At 40.2% G+C, this 20,217-nt stretch overlaps 1 protein-coding gene across 2 annotated transcripts in view; it reads left to right on the top strand.

Annotated features, from left to right (window-relative positions):
* POLD3 (DNA polymerase delta 3, accessory subunit) overlaps positions 1 to 13,361 on the top strand; it is a 41,165-nt gene extending 27,804 nt beyond the window's left edge. Inside the window, exons 10-13 of one of the 2 annotated variants that reach the window (XR_014297119.1) lie at positions 5,561 to 5,673; positions 6,795 to 6,873; positions 11,411 to 11,690; positions 12,781 to 13,361. Coding sequence is in view for 1 of the 2 variants with exons in the window: in XM_082660870.1 (XP_082516996.1) it covers positions 5,561 to 5,673; positions 6,795 to 6,873; positions 11,411 to 11,613 (395 nt within the window). In the remaining variant the exon portion in view is untranslated. Of the gene's footprint in view, positions 1 to 5,560; positions 5,674 to 6,794; positions 6,874 to 11,410; positions 12,148 to 12,780 lie in introns of those variants that run through there. The other variant, XM_082660870.1, reaches the window with a different exon arrangement.
* Positions 13,362 to 20,217: the final 6,856 nt, after the last annotated feature.

Genomic DNA, 20,217 nt, shown 5'->3' with positions numbered 1-20,217 from the left:
TTAATTTTTGGCTAGTGGGATTGTCTCAGTCAGTTTGGGATGCTATAACAAAAAATACCATGGACTGAGAGGCTTAAACAACAGGAATTTATTCCTCTCAGTTCTGAAGGCTAAGAAGTCCAAAATCAAGGTGTCTGCTGATTCAGTTCCTGGTGAGAGCTCTCTTCCTCATTTGTAGACAGACACCTTCTTGCTGTATCCTCCGTGGCAAAGAGAGAAATCATCTTTCTTGTGTCTCTAATCTCATTCATGAGGGCCCTATCCTCGAGACTTAATTATCTCCCAAAGGTCCGCCTCCTACTTCTATCATATTGGGGATTAGGGCTTCAATATATAAATTTTGAGGGAACACAAACATTTGGTCCACAGAAGGGTCAGTTCTTATTATGATGATTTTAGGCTCAAGGAGCTAAAAATTTACTTATTATGGGTCACAGTGACAATAGTAATCCTAGCACTGAGAGACACAGTGTACCTATTTCTGTTTAAAAGCTACTTTAACCTTTTGACAAGAACCATAATCTTATGGTAATTTGTCAAAGTAGCAAACACAAAGGGAAAGAGAATAAGGATTATTATTTATTAACAAGGACGTTTTCTTTTTTAAAAAATAAAATGGAGCTCTTCCTTTGGGTACCTTCATGTGAATCTTATAAAATGGGTGATATTGTAGGCATCGGGGTATTGGTGGTGTTTTGTACCACATAAGTAAAACCATGCTAAGATGAAGAATCTGTATGGTCATTGTGGAGAGGGAATGACACTGTGAACCCTTCCAGTTTTAAGTTGTAGACACTGTTGTACAATAAGCGAACAGAATAAGGGCAAGAGTCTTGCCTGAAAAATTAAGTGCCTTTTAAAAGAATATCAATTATTCTAAGAGCCAGTTCAATTATCCTTCCCAAAATGTGTAAATGAAAGTGTACAGAAAAAGGAGGAGACCAAAGAGAACAATACCTGGGTTTGACTGATATGCCAGATTACTTTGATCCTGAAAAGCCTGGCTTGAGAACCAGTGGTGAAAAGCTTGAGCTGCTGTGATTGATTCTCCATGAATTCATGGCCTAATGAGTATAAAACATTTTTGGTAATGGCCAGGGGAACTATCGTCCAAAGGGATTCAGCATCATATAAAGGTAGACAAGAGCAAACAAACTGACACTAAAAAGAGATTAAAGAAAAATGAATGCAAAAAAAGGAACCTGCTATGCTGTTGAAGGACAAAGCTAAACTTGTTAGATTCTACTTTTACCAGAAACTAAGAAGCACTAAAAATGGTAACAGAGGCTCCCCAAAAGTGGGGGGATATTAGCTCAAGTGAATGAAAAAACAAATTATATATACAGGTGACAGTAATGCAAAAGAAATGAATATACATAAGAAATTGTACAAGAAAGTTGAATATGTCTATGGCAGAGGTACATCTTTGACTCTTCCATGGATTTAGGGTTTCCATTGACTGTGGAATGGATAGGGATAGGGTATTGTGACCATCCCAGTGGAGCAGTTGCTATATACTCATTCCATGTCATTTATCAAAATGCTTTAACCAAGACTACAGAAAGGAAGATTCCCAAGTGTGTGATGAAACAACCATCAAGGAACATTCTGACTGGTTAAGAGTTGAAGGAAATAGAGGCAAATCTATGCAGACACACAGGAAAATAACTTAGCAAGTAACTTAGGAATGTGTGCTAATTGGAACAGTTTTCCCTAAATTCCAACCAGGAAAAGAACTTGAAGAAGATTCTAAAAAAGTCTTTGAAGCCATCATCCTAATGTACATTAAAAAAGTAAACTAGATACTCTAGTATTAGTGAAGGAGTCAGCTCTAAGTCAAGGAATTACTGTGGTTGATTGAACACTCTTTACATACTTCTGAAATATTCTCCGTAGTTCTGATCCTTAGCTCACAAAAATAATACCCTTAAGTGATTAGAAATATGAGTGGGGTTATTTAGTTTGGAAGGGAGAAGAAATGTGAAAGAGGTGGACAACCTATAATAGCAGATGATATAAAGCAGAGGCTCTCAGATTTTTTTTTCTGGCAAAGATAATTTTTGGCATCTGACTAAATTTATAAACCTTTGCCATTTTATTCCTAAATTTCTTCTTTGTCTCAAAGCCAGTGGGATTTCATTTTAAACATTCATACAGTCTCTAACCTATTATTGTTTTATTTCTGTTACACTATTAGTTCAATATGCTGTCTTCAGCTGGAAGTTAGTACATGAGCAGCGGGAGTGGAGGAAATGGCAGAGACTTTGCAGTTAGACAGACCTGGGTTTAAATCTTAACCTTTACCACTGACCATGTGACTTTAGGCAGATTACTTAACTTAATCAATTCCTGTTTTCTCGTCTCTCATATAGGGATGTTATCACAAACTGTGCCGGCCTTTTATGAACATTAAATAAGATGCTGCGTCAAAAGTGCCGGGACAGTGCTTAACATAGAGTCAGTTTTCTTATTATTCACCCCACTTTTCCTATTGAAATTCAGTAAGCGTTTAAGTGTGGTAATAAACACACTTGAAAGTACCTTCTCTCAGAAAATTCCCGTCAACTTCATATCCTTAACTCTCTACCCAAGGGACTGTTCCTTTATCTTTCTCCCTGGCAGAGTCATAAGCACCTTTAGCAGTTCTATTGTACATACTCCCTTTGTAAAGCAAGAAAAGGCCAGACCCAGAGAGAAACAACATTAAGAGTACTATCTATATTGCTAGGAAAAAGTTTTAAATGGTATGTTTCAGTCCTTGCTACCATTTTCAGTCCTTGCAAATTGCTTATAGAGAATGTTAAGCAAATGACCCACCGCCCCTTTTTTAAAGGTTAAAGGAAGCTATGAATGATTTTCAGGAATCCTAGTTACCCATCTCTTCCAGAAAACTCTCTGATAAACAGTGGTTACATTACTGGATCCCTGCAATTAGTTTTACCACAGCTCTTATGCTGCCCCAACAAAGGTTGCTTTCCTGGGGTGAGTGAGGTTTCTCATTCCTTATGCTTATGTCACTAAAAATATATTGAGGGAGAATGCTTGGCTTGGTAATAAAGACTAAGGTAGACAGACATGGATTCTAGCATATGAATGTGGGCAAGTTTTAAAAAAGTCTCTTTGAACCTCAGTTGTATCAATATAAAACAGAAATAGTAATAGTGATTTTGTAGGGTTATTATGAAAATGAATGATTAATGTTTGTAAAGTCCAGAAAATTCTAGTTGTTTTCCCTGTCCTTCCTTTCTTAAAATATTTTGTTTAAAAAAATTTTTTTAAACAAAGTAATACATGTACACAATTTCAAAAATCAGATAAAAGACAAGTTTTATAATATATAGTAACCTCTCCTATCAGACTCACCTAATTGACTGATGCTTCCCTTGTCAACTTTTTCCCATCTGCCTTCCATCTTCCAGGGATTTGTTGAAATTTCTTATTCATTAAGAGCTCTTGGCTCCTCTGGTGTTCTCTTCCCCATTATGAGAGGGTTACAACATTTCTTTCCTTTATTATCGTTATAATGTTTCTCTTTGGGGGTGTGTGGAAGGGAGAAGGAGGTATATGCTGAATCTTCCTTGACCTAGAAGCCCATCATCCCAAATTTAGTTCAGAAAATGATTCTTTTCCTTTATTTAAAAGAAATTGTTACTGTATATTCAGTGCTAGGGAAATCATGGTGCCTCTGCCTGTGTGGACCTTAGAGTCTGAAGGTGAAGTGTAGATAAACAGTCCATACAGTGCAGTGAGAGGGGTCTTAGAGGGTGCCACTGGGATTGTGTTTTCCTTGGTTAAGTCAAGTTGTTACAGAACTGGAAATAGAGTAAGAACTCTTAAACTTATTACTGAGAGTACTCAAAATTCCTTTTTTTTGGCATCCTCACCACATAAACTTCACTCCCACCACTGTAACACATTGTGACACAGCTTTCTTAATAGCTATACCTTCAGAAAAACGTGTGCTTGGTTCTGTGGTTTGACTGGACTTTTGCTTCCTTGAGCTCCCATCATGTTCCAGCCTCCCAGAGCTGGTTAATAGCTGGACCACTTTCCTTTTATGTTTTTATTTCCTAGAGCTTATAAAGTTTTGGGGCCCATTTCATACTTGAAGTGTGTAATTGTTTCTTTCTGGCTGTTGTTCTGCTTCACCTCTTTAGGTCATTTGGCCTTGAACCCTCCACTGTCATAATTTTTAACACTGACCTAATCGGTTGGGAGAATTTCAGATCCAAGACTTGTGCTAAGAATTTGAATACAGCCAGGAGATTCAGGGAGCAGGTGAGGCTAAGCAGCTTACCCAGTTCCTTGACCAGCAATTTCTTTGTGGTAATTAAGCAATAGGTCAGCTGAGGATTTTCACTTCCTCTCTTATGGGCCTTATACTATTTCTGGAACTATTCAGAAATGATGGGATCCCTGTGGTGGTACTGTCGTTTCAGGTGGTACCACTTCCATAGCAATATTTCTCTCCTTAAAATATTCTTTCCTGCTAATCTCAGTGTAGCAAAATAAGCCTCATCAGTGAGGCAAGTGAGAAGTAGTTCCCAAACACATATTAACAAGCAAGTCCTAGTTGTTAGAGCTGTAATTGTGATCATTGTGTCAGAGATGATTTCCCCACTCCCCAGTTTATGCTCTTAATATCAGCTGGAAAATTTCAGTCTAACATACATCTCAAGTGATGGCAAATAATCCTCAGACCACAGTCACAAAATCACTGTTAACTATTATTTCTGTTTTATACAACTGAAGTTCAAAGAGATTTTTTTACAACTTGCCCACATTCATATGCTAGAATCTATGTCTGTCTGCCTTAGTCAAGCATTCTCCCTCAATATAATTTTAGTGACATAAGCATAAGGAATGTGGATGCGTCAGTGTATTTTAAATATATTTGTAATGGATTTGTAGCTCTTCAGATGAAAGGTACTCACATTTGATATAATCTGAGGATTATCTCCACTTACTTGATCTTAAGAGAAAATGTCTGGCCCTGAGTGGTAAGGTAGCATGGGATAGTTGGAATAGTAAGGCTATGGAATCAGACTGACTGGGGTCTAAAACTTCCTGCCTCAGTTGCAAGCTCTGTGCCCCTGACAAGTTAACTAACCTCTCTGAACCTCTGTTTACTCAACTCTAATGTATGAATAATAGTATTAGTCTCTTAGGTTTGTTGTGAGGATAAAGTAAAATAATGTAAGTGAAATACATGACACATGGTAGATGATCAGTGGATATATTTTTTTTTTGATCAGTGGATATTTATAAAACAACTTCATACTTTGACTTATCTATAAAAGTAGAAGCTTAGCTAAGATGATCTCTAAGGTATATTCCAGCTCTAATAATTCTTGATTCTTTGATTCTCTTTGTATGAAAATTAATAAAATATGTATTTTAAAGATATTTATAGTTATATAATTGCAGAGTCCTTGGTTGTCTTGAATTACTGCTTGCAAAATACCCTTTGTTGGACATGGAAGTTTAGAGAGCCAGTGGAGAAGGCATTGTACCAGACACTGCTGTAGTTCTCTTATCTAAGCTTGTTTCCTTATTTCAGTCATACTAGACTCTCCTGGGGCTCATGAAGCTGAGTCACCATCCCCACCTCCTCCTGCTTCTCCATCTCCTGAACCAGTGCCGAAGACTGAGCCAGAGCCTCCTTCTGTCAAGGTACAACTTTACTGGGATGTGTCCTTTATCGCCCAAGGATAAAACTACTCTGCTACGTTAGTTCGCTGCTGTACACTTCACAGATGTCAGTAGCCGGCTCCTGTCTCGTCCTGCTCTCCTCTAGGTAGTGCAGAATGGGCATTCCCTCTCTTCTCACCTGAAGAGGGAGTTCAGCCATAAGGTGTCATCTCAGGAATGTGGCCAAAGTCAATCCTGGGAGCTCTTTTGTTTTTCATTCCCTCCAGCTTTAGGGCAGCTGTGCCACCCAACTCCTGTTGGCATTGTGCAAAGTGAAGTCTTGCAGCAGAGTGTGTGAAAGACAGAGTAGAACAAACAACTTATGCAGATTTGTTGCTCTTCAAGAAAAGGGCTGCAAATGGGGAAACACAATTTTCAATGATCTTCATCTGGCTCTTGTCTGATTCTGTTAGTGTAGATAATGAAGGACTGAGAAGATGGGTGGTTTTTTTCCTTTATGAATATTAGTTTTCCTTAATTCATTGTGATAAGACTCATTTAAATTTTGCACTGATTTCCTCATTAGCTGAAGAGAAAATGGGGTGGAAGACCAGTGGAGAGAAAAGGAAGTTGGTATAAGTAATACCTTTTGATACTAAATTAGACAGTTGTAATGTTGCAGTGCCAAGATTGAACTAGCAGGTATCCACGGCAAGGGTGGATGCCATGGAGACCTCTGGTCTGGTTTAGAGGCCTTCCCTGAGTGCTTCCATAGTATCTGCTGTGGCCTTCCATTAAAGCCCTTACCACAATGGATTGCAATGGTCTGTTTTCTTTGTCTCTCTCCTCCACTAAGGCCCTTGTGCTATTGGTCTTTTTAACCTCGACGCCTGCACTACCCAACAAAAGTTTGTTGACTGAATGAACACAGTTCTTTGCTCAACATGCTACTTTTCTTCTCACAATGAAGTATCAATGAGTGTAACTTGTCTGTGGTTGGGCTGATCCCCTAAAGGGAAATTTGTAGATAACTTGTTTAACTTTTTATCGTCATAGAATATTGGAGGGTGATTGTTATAGAGTAAAAAACTTCTGTTATTTTTCTCTGTAGCTTGATTGGTCAATTTAATGTTGTATCCTCTGATCTTCCTATGATCTTTTAGGGCTCAAGTGGAGAAAACAAAAGAAAACGAAAACGTGTGCTAAAATCTAAAGCCTTTGTGGACGAGGAGGGCTGCATAGGTAAGAAAATTTTTTGACTCCAAATCCAGAGATAGAGTTATTACCATGGAGAGCACCTTAATCCCTTACAGAGCAGGGTGCCTCAGACTTTAATATGCACATGATTCATCCCCAGGTGGTGCTGGGCTGCTTTCCTGTGGCCCACACTTTGAGTAGTGGAATATAGGGAACACTACAACTAAAGTCAGAATACCTGGGTTTCTGTTTGGGTAATATGCTTGAGATCTTGCATAAAAGTCACATCATCTCTGGTGGGGAGTTTCTTGATCTGTGGAGTGGAGGGAAAATACCATTTTGCCTACATGTGGGATTGTTGTGAAGATTCATGTGAAGTAATATATTTAAAAAACACTTTCAAGATGGAAACCACAATACCAATTTTAAATCATAGACACTGAGAAACATTTGGGTTTTTTTTGAATGTTTGTTTTATACATTTGAACAGTGGAAAAGAAGCTCCTATAGAAGACTAGACTCTGAAGAGAGTGTCAAGAGTCTTCTTTGTGTTTTGTCCCATTTGTTCTATAGAGGGGTCTGACTCTTCCAAATCACTTCCTTTATGTTTCCTGCTTGTAAGCCATGTTAGGTAACAGCATGTGCTTTTTATGGAGGCCTAGAGGGAAATTAGAATTCAGGCCTCAAGTCATTGCTTGATTCTTCAGCCATGTTTTAGCTTGTTCTACCACGATTGACCGACTTCTGTGGGGCTTTTAAGATTTAGCACTTGAGGCCCGATGAGATGTTCAGATCCTGGTACTGTCTTTTGTGTTTGCAAAAAGTTGTGGGTTTAGGCTCTTCAACCGCTTGTTAGTGAGATAGCCGAGAATTGTCATTTCTCCTTTCCTGTGGCACCTGCCACACACTGGCTCTCCTAGAGAAGTATTTTTTCCCTTTCTTGATTTTCCTTTTCTGGTTCAAATTTTTGTCTTAAAAAGATTGATAGACTCTGAAGAATCAACTTTCCCTAGGCAATGTGGTTGTTAAAACTAGTGAAGGGGGCTTCCCTGGTGGCGCAGTGGTTGAGAGTCCACCTGCCGATGCAGGGGACACGGGTTCGTGCCCCGGTCCGGGAAGATCCCACATGCCGCGGAGTGGCTGGGCCTGTGAGCCATAACTGCTGAGCCTGCGCTTCCGGAGCCTGTGCTCCGCAGCGAGAGAGGCCACAACAGTGAGAGGCCTGCGTACCGCAAAAAAAAAAAACAACAAAAAAAAACTAGTGAAGACCTTTCATCAGTCTCGAGCCCTCTCCCATTCCCCACCTCCCACTCATCTGAAAAGGCCTCTGCCATTTTAATTGTAGCATGTGATTGGGAATAAAATTCCTTACACAGGAAATTGCTGTCTTTTCAGTGATAACTTTCTTGTGCCTATGAATTCTGGATTTTGGTCTTTTTTTGTTTTGTTTGTTTTTTGCTGTTAGTCTTCTAGTAATGAATTTCAAGCCTCTTGGTTTGACTGTTAATGGTAATTTACATATTTACTGTTGAATTTTTAATTCTTTTTTCTTTTAAACTTAAGAGGACAAAAGCATCAGTGCCAGTTTTTCCCTCCTGCTACCCCAAAAGAAAAGTGTCAAAAATATCTTTATGGGAGTTCATTGGGAATTTGGGGCTAATTACCTATTGCTTTGTTCAAAACATAGTACTCAAGTTTTGGCCAGGTATGGGATGTGAACTTTTTTGTACTCCTGTCTCCAGACAGGACTATTAAGAGCCTTGGATGCAACAATGAAAACTGTGCTCACATAGCACATTTTTTTTTAAGGTTTTTAGTCCAAGGTCAACCTAATGAATCTTGGCTCCTGTAACCAATAAAGGAGTTCTGCTTTCCTCTCTCTGCTCAGACTGTTCCAACTGTACCAGCACAGGGGGCTTCTCCTGTCCTGTGCTGGATGGGGGTTGGTCTGTGGGCTTAAAAAGCTGATCTTTCCCTTTCTGTGAGTTTACTACAGGGACTGGGGAGTTGGGCCCCTGAGATAAATTTGGGGTGGACTTCTGGACAGGGTGGATTTCTAAGAGCAGAACAGTTGAGTGGAAAAGAATTCTTCTACCCATGCAAACTGCGCTTGTTTTTATGGCAGCCCAGAAAAGTGGTGTGTTGTTCAGCTAAAATAAAGGTCCTGTATTTTTAAGTTGAAACCTCCTTTGTTCTGTAGTTTGAAGTAGCCACAGCTTTGAATATAGAAATGCTCCTTTTAGCTCTTAAGGTATATACAAAGTGTTCTGCTTAAGAAATTCTGTTGGTGACTGGTTTTTAACTCCCTGACTGGTTTTTAACTCCCTCAAGCAGTGCATTGCACAGAATCGGCAATGAGACAACCAGTGGTTAGTCATGAAATAATGAGCTAATTGATGCTGAAGTTTAATATTACAGACATGCCACCATTTGAATACATAATATAACTTATGGAGGAGCAAGTCTTGTCTTTTCTATATCTGTAGGTGGCTCTTTAGAATTCCCTAATTTGAGACATTGAGTAAATAACAGCTCATAATTTTGTTCTAAAATCCAGTTATGTAATGCTTTGGAAGTTGCATCAGGATGGGGATGATGTTCTGGGATCATAATTGTTGAACTAACAAGTATACCATGGAAATTCCTGAAGTATCTTAGAGCAGCATTTCTTAAACTTTGTTGAGTAGATGCATTACTTGAAGATCTTGACAAAATTCAATTTCTGATTCAGTAGGCCTGGGTTAGGACTTGAGATTCTGTGTTTCTAATAAGCTCATGGGAGATTCTAATGCCTCTGGTCTGTGGAGCCTTAAGATCTTCAAGAACGCTTAGTATATATTTAAAGCTTACTAATGTTTTTTTAGCCTCTTAGTTGACAGGGGTCAGCCAAAGTGACTTCTAGGCTGTTGAAAGTAATGACAAATCCTAGGAACTCTTAGGGAGGGGACTGTTGATTATGCAACCTTAATAAGAATAGATGAATAAGGTGAAGGAGTACTCCACTGGTTATAGCCAGTTGACCTCCAGCGTGGCCCATTGCAAGAGGAAAATATAGCACTGAAGAGTGCTTGCCAAAGACTACTGGGTGTATTTGTACATTTTGTAGGGCAGTATATCACCTTTTACAGGGGAGCAAAGAATGGTGATTGTCACGGTGTGGTCCCCAGACCAGCAGCATATCAGCATCACCTGGGAACATGTTAGAAAAGCAAATTCTTGGGTCCACCCCAGACCTATTGAATCTAAAACTCTGGAAATAAAGCCCAGCCATACATGTTTAAATGAGCCTTCAAGTAATTCTGATACACATTAAAATTTGAGACTATGTAAGTGACAGACTAGGTATTAGAACACAGGTGTATTTGATTCCAAAGCCTATGCCTCTAGAACAGTTCGGCGGATATATTTTATTAGAAAAAAATGATCAATAATCGAGAGCTTAAAACTATCACTGTATGTTAGTGGGAAAAAATACCTTTCACTTTACTCATTTGAATATTATGCATATTAGGTTTCTCTATTCAGCTAAGAAAAGGTGTTTTCCTTTTTCCATCATTTGCTGAGAAAGGATTTAGATGACGTTGACTGTACAGCTGCTGCATCTCTCTAAAGTCACAGGAGGGTGGCATTGTACTGTTTCTTGCGGTTGGTGTGTGCACTGCAGTAGTACTGAAGAGACCCTCATCAGTTCTGGGACATCATTGTTGGAAGCGATTGTCTACCTGTGCCCTTTGGGGCTTCCTTATAGTGACTCCTCACTGGTATAATTTTTTTTAAAGTTTCCAGTGGGGAGGGATCAGTGAATTTTATTGGTAGGAGAAAAGGCGCAATACACCCTTGGCTGACAGGGAGTAAAAACACTGGGAACTTTTTCTCATTTTATCGTTGTCCTTCCTTAAAACTATCAAGTTTGTCATCTGACCAAGTTTGCTTGAGATAGTCATTCTTCATGATGTAGACCATTACTAAATCCTGGGTCACTGAGAACCAAGGACTGAATAGTTGAGGAGCTAATCTCCAGTTCACAGTGGGTGACATCAGGATAGGACTAGCCAGGAGGGTCCATGGCAGTGAGTCTGGCTAGGTAGGATGGGGACTGGCTGGTAGAGCAGAGCTTAAGACCAGGAAAACCAGTGATGGAAATGGCAGGCACTGTGGATCAGGGTGGTGAGACTGAAGAAGTCAGTCAAAGCATGGAGGTAGAAGTAGGTGTTTGAGATGCAGACAGTTCTTATGTAGAGCTCAGCAAGTTAGCTAAGCATAGACCAAGGCCCAAATGCAGGATTTGGGCAACCACATGATAAAGGCCCACTTAAAGGCATGGGGCATAGCAGTGACAGAGTAAGGGTGAATGTTGATTTTGAGCCCCAGCTAGAGGCTGTGTGAGCTCAAAATACTGCTTCCTCCCTGAGGCGGGATCTGATCTCCCAGCGGGATTGAGCTGCGATGGTCAGTGAGCACACCTCCCTTGGTCAGTGGGTCTGAGGGGATTGGAGTGAACCAGACATCTCATTCTCTCTCGAGAGCTGTGTTCTAAATGACTCAACCCACTCATATCCCATTTTTTTCTTTATTCTTCCAGTAACTGAAAAGGTCTACGAGAGTGAATCCTGCACAGATAGTGAAGAAGAGCTTAAGATGAAGACTTCCTCTGTACATAGGCCTCCCACCATGACTCTGAAAAAGGAACCGAAAGAGGAACGAAAGGGCCCAAAGAAAGGAACTGCTGCTCTGGGCAAAGCCAATAGACAAGTGTCCATTACTGGCTTCTTCCAGAGGAAGTGAACTGCCATCTCTGTTAGGTCCAGAGATGTGGAGTGGTCAAGGGACAAGACCAAGACATACAGACTCTCACTTACTGTGTAAGTTCATCCAGTACCTCACCTCATCTTTATCAAAAGACTGTTTTTCCATCCTGTGAGGTTTATACAGCTTCTGGTTTTCAACAAAAAGGAAATCACCTGGAAGCAAGAGGCAAAAGAATATTTCAAAAGCTGTTATCTTCCAACATTTTTTAAGCACAATTTTGACCTGTCCAGGAGAAGAATTCATTCCAAAAATAAATTGGAACAGGTTTCAGAATTATCACTGAAGCCGTTAGTGGCTAATCCACTGTGCCCTACCCACCCTGTGCCCTTATCCATCCATTTATGGCTCAGGAAGTGATCCTCCGTGTTCTTTTGTATTTTGTGGACTTGTGTGGGTATTCTTTTATGCCTGAATTTTACTGGATGTGTTTACCACTTCCCCATCCTCCCTTCCCCACTACCAAACTTTTGTGTGAAGCATTTTCTGTAAGTCTTTTAAATCTTGGTTGGACTAAAGGCTGAAACAAAAATCTCCCGGTAATCCTCTTTTCCTCCATTATGAAGTACACTGACACCTGGCCACAGACCAGCACATTACTCGTGTTCTAGCCCTTTCACAAAAGCTCTTACTCTTGAGCCCTTTATTCGCAATTAGTGGTTAGGGAAAAGCCTCAGGCAGAGCACAAATAGAAATGTAATGATGTATTCAACCCCACCAGAAATTACTTAGAGTCAACATTGATGACATTAGAGGACTTGTCATGGTGCTGACACAGGCTGTGCTTTATACTACACTTTGTGATTTTTGTCTCCTCCTCTCTCTCCCTTTCCCACTCTCAGTACCTAGAGAGGGAAACCCATACAGTGAAATGAAGGCTAAAAAGAGAAGTCCCTTCTTACATGCAACGTACAACAGTTAAGTAAAATTTCTCCTTTTCAAGGAAACTGAATGTTAGAAACAACAATTTTCCAGGAAGGTAATGAGGAAGAGGTAAAGCACATTGTCTATTGATGCTGCTCCTCTGTATTTTTAACTTCCTCACATGATTAGAAGTACAGGCTCCCCAAGAAGAGATGGAGAGACTGAGTCATTGGTAGATCTAAACATTTTCATTTGTTACTTATGGAAAATCATTTATTCCAGTGATAACTTGGAAGCACCTCCCTTTATGGCTGGACAGTGAGCTCAGGGGATGGAGGTGGTGTGGCGGTGACCTTGCACAGTGAGCTCTGGGGAAAGGAACACAGGCTCAGCTGCTGGAGTGACTCATGACTTAACAGACGAGGGACGTCTGACTTGCTTCTTGCTCCTTCTGCCTTCGCCTGGTGTATGTCGTAAGTGATGCAGTCAGCCGTCTACTGTTTAAGGTTAGGATTGTGACTGACCTTAGATTAATAGGAGCTTCTTTAGCAACTGTCACCCAGGGCCCTCCAGCCAGGCACCCCATGGACTTGATTAAAACCAGAGGTTTGGGAGATTAGTCCCAGCATTGCATTACGTCTACAACTTGAGAAGGCTGAGGCTTTGTGCAGCAAGCTGAGTAAAGGTTGACACATTCCAAACTCCTTTCTTTTTTAAATGTAAAAGGATGGAGAGAAGGATGGAAAGGCTGGATTTAACTTTACAAAAAACTTCTGGAGAGGAATCCCTTTTAAATGGTTATTTTCGCCATTGCCTCTAGTCATTTTTCTAAATAGAAATGGAAAATTAAAGGAAAAAAAAGCAACAATCCAGCCTTTTAAAAAAAAATTATCATGCTGGGATCTCTAATTAAATCACATTTTGAATTGGAAAACTCTGGTGCTGGTGGAGTTCTGTCTTTGCAAGCATAATGCAAATCCTGTGGTCACTGTGCCCAGTATGCTGCCTACACTCTGAGCCGTCTGCAAGGCTTATTGAGTAGTAAGTGCTGGCTGTTTCCTTTTTGTAAAAAAAAAAAAAAAAAAAACTCTACCATGTTATCCACATGAGTTAAATAAATTTGAGAAGTTGTTTTAAAACAGTGCTTCAAACTGATTGTCTGATGAATCTGTTACTTGACAGGATGGCAACAGTGTATGCAGTTATTTAAACTCTGAACAGGAACAAGGCTGGTTTTCAGTTTATATTGTTAAAACTGCATACCCATAGTCTGAGATGGACAAGTTATTTGCTGTCTTCATCATTTTTTCAGTCCTGTGGGAAATCTTAGATTCAGCCAACCTCATTTTTTAGTTCCTTTAGAAGAAAATCTAGTCCTGATCTTGCACATTGTGTTAATCTGGCTTCACCACTTGCTGGCTCTGTGACCTTGGGCAGATTTCTAAACCTCAGATTCTTTATCAAAATAAAGCTCAAACAAGTTACCATGGGCCACCAAGAGTGAAGTAATGTGTATACAGAATAAATTCGGCACACGTAGGTGCTCTGCAAATGATGGCTTTCTTCTTGATGTCATAAATGATGCAGTCAGCCACCAACTTCCTGAAATGTTATCAAGGATATGACCCAGATGTTACACTCTTTCAAAATATTCATTCTGGCTGTCAGCGTGGTCAAAGAGGGAAGATAGTTACCTTATTTTATGAAAGGTTTTGGAGAGTATATTTTCTTACTGAGAGAAAGTGAGATTCGTAGATGGCTATATTTACTATTCATTAAAACATTTATTGCGTATCTCCTATATGTCACGCTTCTGTCCTGAGCACTAGAAGGTAGAATCCTAGAATTTGGCACTTGTCCTCAGGAACTAGTGGAAGGGACAAGAAAGTAAAGTGAAATCATAGCATCACATGGTGAGTGCAATGATAAATAAGCGCAGGGTCGTCAGAGAGCTCATAGGAGGGGGGGTGTTGAGGACATCTTCCTGAAGGAGAGAAAGCCAAGCAGTTTTTCTGAAGGATGAGTAGGATTTTACCAAGCAAAGAGGAATGGAAAGGATTTTCCAGGTAGAGGAATGTGACTTTTGGGGAGAAATGGACTATTAGAATTTGGGAATAGGGAGGGAAATATATTGGGAAGTGAAGTTGGGGTCCTGCTAAGGAGTTTGGATTTTATTTGAAGACTACGAGGGCCAATCAAAGAATTTTAAGAAGAGTAACATTAGAAGTTGATTTTTATTTCAGCCTGACAGCTGGCATTTTCTTTGATTTTGTGTGCCATATAGGGAGTGTTTCTACCCATGCTTGCCCATCGTATCTTAGTTCTAGTAGTATTCAAATTAAAGTTCTAATGGAATTAAAGAAAAATGTTCTGGCTAAAGTAAGACTGCTTAATTCTGGCAGTCAGGGTAGGCAGTTGCAGTATTTTCCCTTGCCTCCCCCCATCAAAGCAGCTTTCTCTAGCAGAAATGATTTCAGTTTTTTAAAAGTGATTTCAAAAACTGGTAGTTCTTCTCTGACACTCTCAATGATATGAGCCTCTACTCATTTCCCTGAAAAAAACGGAGGAGGACGAGTGGAACAGTTCTATTCCTTTTCTTTGTTTCTCTAAGAAGACATTAGTTATTATACAGGAGAGAGCTGAAGAGAAGGGCCATATAAGGAAACGAAATAGTTGCTCCAGGACCTGAGTAGAGTGAGTGCATAATAATGTATTTGCCAGAAACGTACTCTGTGTCAAGACTCGTTTTGGTAAACTTGTCTCCTTTCATTGGTTCCGGGATCTCAGTATGCTGTAATGCAGCTTTTTACCACCACAAAACATTCTGGGGCTGCCTCGTTTTGTTGTGAGAAGGCAGTATTGCTTTTTGAGTTATTACCCTGGCGGCTCTGTAAATTAGCCCATGCTGTCACTATGCCCTCTCTGAAGGGCACGTTGTACCCAAATGACTGCATTTAGGATGGACTCTTGCCACTCCCTGCTGCGTGACACTTCTCACCATTTGTATCTGTGTCCAGTTTTTTTGTGTTCTTAAGTGTGGGCCACCCACAGATTGCCACCCAGGCTCTTTAGCCTGAGAAACTTGGGAAGGCTTCTGATCCAAACCCACCTTAACTCTAGAATTCCCCCTCATTTCAAACCCTAAATATCATGTGGCTCCTCTGCCACCTCTCCCCGTTTTTCTCATTTGCTTTTGCCAGACTCCTTGTTTCTTGAGGCTTCACTTTGGCTTCTCCCCCTCTTTTTTTTTTTTAATATTCAAAGTTCTTCACAGCTAGTCCTTCTATAACTTCTTTTTTTTTCAGTCTTTTAAGGCTTTCTTTCTCAAGGTTCTTATGTCGTTTATTGAACTGCTCTTGAAGAATGGAAAAACCACGTTGTTTAGCATCTACTTTGGGTCATTCAAATCCAGAGGGTCAAACAGTTGTTGAATACTAGTTATGTTTAGTCCTGGATAAGATACTTGAGGGATTGCAAGAGCTCAGAGGCTATCATTATGAAGTGGAGGACAGGCACACTAAATAGCATTAGATAGCAACTGAGATGATGCTTAGATGAGTGGTAAGAGGGACTTAATTCAGAAGAGAACCTGGATAATCATAATGGGCGAAAATTTATAGTCCTGTGTAAAGAATAACAAAGAATTTAAGACAAGAAACAGGCTAAGGAAGGTTCACCATTTTAGTGGATTTTTAAAAAAATGTTTATTTGGCTGCACTGAGTCTTAGTTGCGGCACGTGGGATCTTTTGTTGCAGCATGCGGGCTCTTTTAGTTGTGGCATGTGGGGTCTTTAGTTGTGGAATGCGGGCTCCTTTAGTTGCGGGACGTGGGATCTAGTTCCCTGACCAAGGATCGAACCCAGGCCCCCTGCATTGGAGTGCAGAGTTTTCACCACTGGACCACCAAGGAAGTCCCTTTAGTGGATATTTATCTAGCTGTTTGAACATCACCATTTACACAATCATTGTATAAGTAAACCATGATAAAGTGAATCCTTAATGGGGTTATTTCTGCCCTACCTTAAAAATGAGAGTATTGACAAGATAGCAAGCAGGTACCCAGTGTTATTCCAAAAGGCAGTTTACAGGATCTACATACATTGGATCAGCATGAATTCAACTCAGTTTTGCACACACTCAACAATTTTGACATACTGGGGAAGCAGGGTGCTGTGATGGAAATAACACAAGTTGGGAGGCAGAGGGCTCTGGATTCAAACCCTGTTTAAGGCACTGAGCTTAGGTAAGACACTTATCCTCCGAGAACTTGTTTCCTCATCTTTAGAATGAGCTACACCATCTACCTTAAAGTGTTGTTTTCAGGCTTTAATGAAATGTTGCATGGGCAGTCAGTCTCTAGTATTCTGACATATATTAAGCTAACGCAAAGCAGGAAAACTCATATTTTTTTGCGCACCTACTATGTGCCAGACACTGTTCCAAGAATGTTAAAGGTATTAGCTTCTTTTTTTTTTTTTAATAGATTTACTTTATTTATTTATTTATTGGATGCGTTGCGTCTTCCGTGGCTGTGCGCGGACTTTCTCTAGTTGCCGAGGGCTTCCCATTGCAGTGGCTTCTCGTTGCAGAGCACAGGCTTCAGTAGTTGTGACACACAGGCTCAGTAGTTGTGGCACACGGGCTTAGTTGCTCCGCAACATGTGGGATCTTCCTGGACCAGGGCTGGAACCCGTGTTCCCTGCATTGGCAGGCGGATGCTTAACCACTGCGCCACCAGGGAAGCCCCTAGCTTCTTTTTTTAATTGAGGTATAGTTGATGTACAATATTAGGTGTACAACATACTAATTCACAATTTTTAAAGGTTATATTCCACTTATAGTTATAAAATATTGGTTATATTCCCTGTGTTGTACAATATATCTTGTAGCTTATTTGTTTTATATTAGTAGTCTGTACGTCTTAATCCCCATCCCTATTTTGCCCCTCCCCCCAGATATATTAACTCTTAATCCTTACAGCAACCCTAAGAGACAGGTACTTTTATTTCCATTTTACACATGAGGAAACTGAAGCAGAGAAATAGCGAAACTTGTTCAAGGTCACAGAGTTAGCAAGTGACAGAGCCAGGATATCAATCTCGACAATTTGGCTTTAGTGCCTGCAGTCTTAACCACTGTGCTATACTGTTCTTGGCTATATATTAGTTCACATTGCCACACCGCCCAATGATGATTCATGTTCGTTTTTACAAGTGAAAGTACAACTAAGTTGTTCAGATCCCAGATTGTCAGATTTGAAGGTGATCTTAATGTTTATCTAACTCAGCCACCCATCTGCTGCATGAGTCCTCTCTACAGCATCCCTGCCACATGGTCTTGAATCTGTAAACAAAGATTCAGTTATGTCCAGTATACCATACTTACTAAATTACAAAGTTAGATAAGTAGACTAATAAACGTTAAGAAGAAGGTAAAGAGAGGCTAGAATAAAGTTTTATAATTAATTTTAGATCATCAGGAAACTCTTCTGAACAGAGCATAATTCCCTAAGTAATCCATTTGGTTGCTTTTAGTTTAAATCAAGAACACTTTTTCCTTGGAAAAGATTGTCCAACTCTTGGCCTTGCCTTTGACTTAACCTTTGTAAGAAAATCAAAAAGAAATTTGGCATTTTTTGCCCTATTTAAGCCATGCAGGTAGTAAAGCGGCCTCAGGACACTTGTTAGCCACTGATTGCTCTGAATTAGGCCAAGGGAGTCTTCTCAAAACCAGGTTTTCCTAAAAGATATGTGAAAATTACATAAATATAGCATAATCATGGTATTGTGCTTTTTTATTCTCTCCTGGAATGGGATGTACAGGAAGCAGAACCATTTTCCTGAAAACCATAAAGCCTGATGGGAGTGTTTCCCTTGTCCCTCTTAGTTATATTCCAACTTTACATGGTGCTTTACTTCATCCTATTTCATCCTTGTGATAGCCCTCAAGGTTTTTCTCTCCCCTGTTTTGCAGAAAACAAGCGTAGGTCATTTAACGAGTATGCCTAACACCTCACATTAAGGGAGTGGACCAGGGCTAGAACCAAGGTCTTCAGACTTCACAACGTGTAACTTTTCCACTGTAGAGCAACTGCTAAGAAGAAGAATGTGTTGGTCTACTCATGAGTTTGCCTTGAATGACTGCTTACTGATTTGCTCCACAACCATGGTGGCTGCTGTGAAAGATAAAAGAAAAGCACACGACAAGTTCTCTGCCTTCCTGGAACTGACAGTCATTGGAAAGGCAAAATGTGTGCGTGTTATGCATCTCACAGACTTTTGCCAAAAGTTTCTATGTGCCCAGCACTGTTGTGCTAGATGCTGGGAGATATAAAGATGAATTTCTTGCCCTTGAGGGGTTTACTATCTAGTGGAGGGAGAGACATAGATAAATAATTTAAATGTGCTATAATGATACTATAATATTAGTGCTTACCATGGGCCAAAATTTGTGCTCAATCCATTTTCTCTAATCCTCACACTTTTCATCTACAAATGAAGATAAAAGAGGTTCAGAGTTTAAATGATTTGGCCAGTAAGTGGCAAAGGTGAGATGCATTTATTTTTAATAATAAATTTGTAACAAAAAATTGGAGGAACTGGAATACTCAAGTGGTTGTGATTAGCAAACCTGTATAGGAAGCTGACTTCCTGTCACATGGTGTGTGAGCAAACATGGAGGTTGGAACAAAAGGAGTTAAATGAATTACACCTTTAGAATTGTCAATCCCAGATAGGGATGATCTCACCAGTGGTTCAGGTCACTGAATCTTTTGGTTACAAGCCCCCGCATCTGTCTTTACATAAGGAAAACCACACCAGTGGACTGTACATTAGGCTAGGAGACTATGTCTTTCCCTCTGGTTGGTGTTCCAGCTGGCCGGGGAGGAGGGCCAGAGTTTAAACTCCAGGCTTTCTGACTTGAAACCTATATTCTTTCCACTATACCATGTCCTTCCCTGCCTAAGGGTGAGCCCAGGGAAGGGTTGTCTGTGACTACCTCAGGGATTAGGGATTCACAGAGGATGAAGTGCTTAAACTGAGAATAGATGTTTGCCAAATGGGAAAGTGAAGGGCACCCCAGGCAAAAGGAACAGGACATACTACATAAAAGACATAGACACATGAGAAAGCACAGAGTGTTTAGGGAGCTATAAGTGGTTTAGTGATAGACGGAATAGTGGGTTATGAGACAAATAAGTAGGTAGGGGCCAGATCACAGAAGTCTTTGCTAAGTAGTTTGGACTTCACTCTACAGGCAATAGGAAGCCATTGAAGAAGTTTAACATCTCAGATTCATTCGTACATTAGAAAAATCACCATTTGTAGCCTGAAGAGAGAATCACCAGTATGAAATAGGTCATAAAGGCCAAATTGCACCTGCATCTTGAGACAGAACAAGCTGAGGAAAAGCTTGTTCTATCTCAAGATGAACAAGTTTGAGGTTGGATTTAGTTCAGTTTTAGGCAAATGATTCTTTTGATCCCCTTGGAAACTCAGGACAGGAGAGAATTGGGAGTGACTTCAAATGTGGAATGATTAGCCTTTTGCTGGTTCATCTCATGCTTGGAAATCCTCTGGCTCTTGCCTGAGCCATGGTCCTCGTTAAACCATGGAGATGGGATTGGTTCCACGGTTCCACTAAGGATCCATGTAGGCTGTTCTCTGACGCACGAACACACACTCTGATTTAGACCTGGAACTGACTGCATCTCCCTGG

Source organism: Grampus griseus (assembly GCF_964374135.1).
Source record: "Grampus griseus genome assembly, chromosome: 8".
In the NCBI taxonomy this organism is placed as follows: domain Eukaryota; kingdom Metazoa; phylum Chordata; class Mammalia; order Artiodactyla; family Delphinidae; genus Grampus; species Grampus griseus.
The sequence above is the reverse complement of the archived record's forward strand: the minus strand, read 5'-3'. Positions and strand labels throughout refer to the sequence as shown.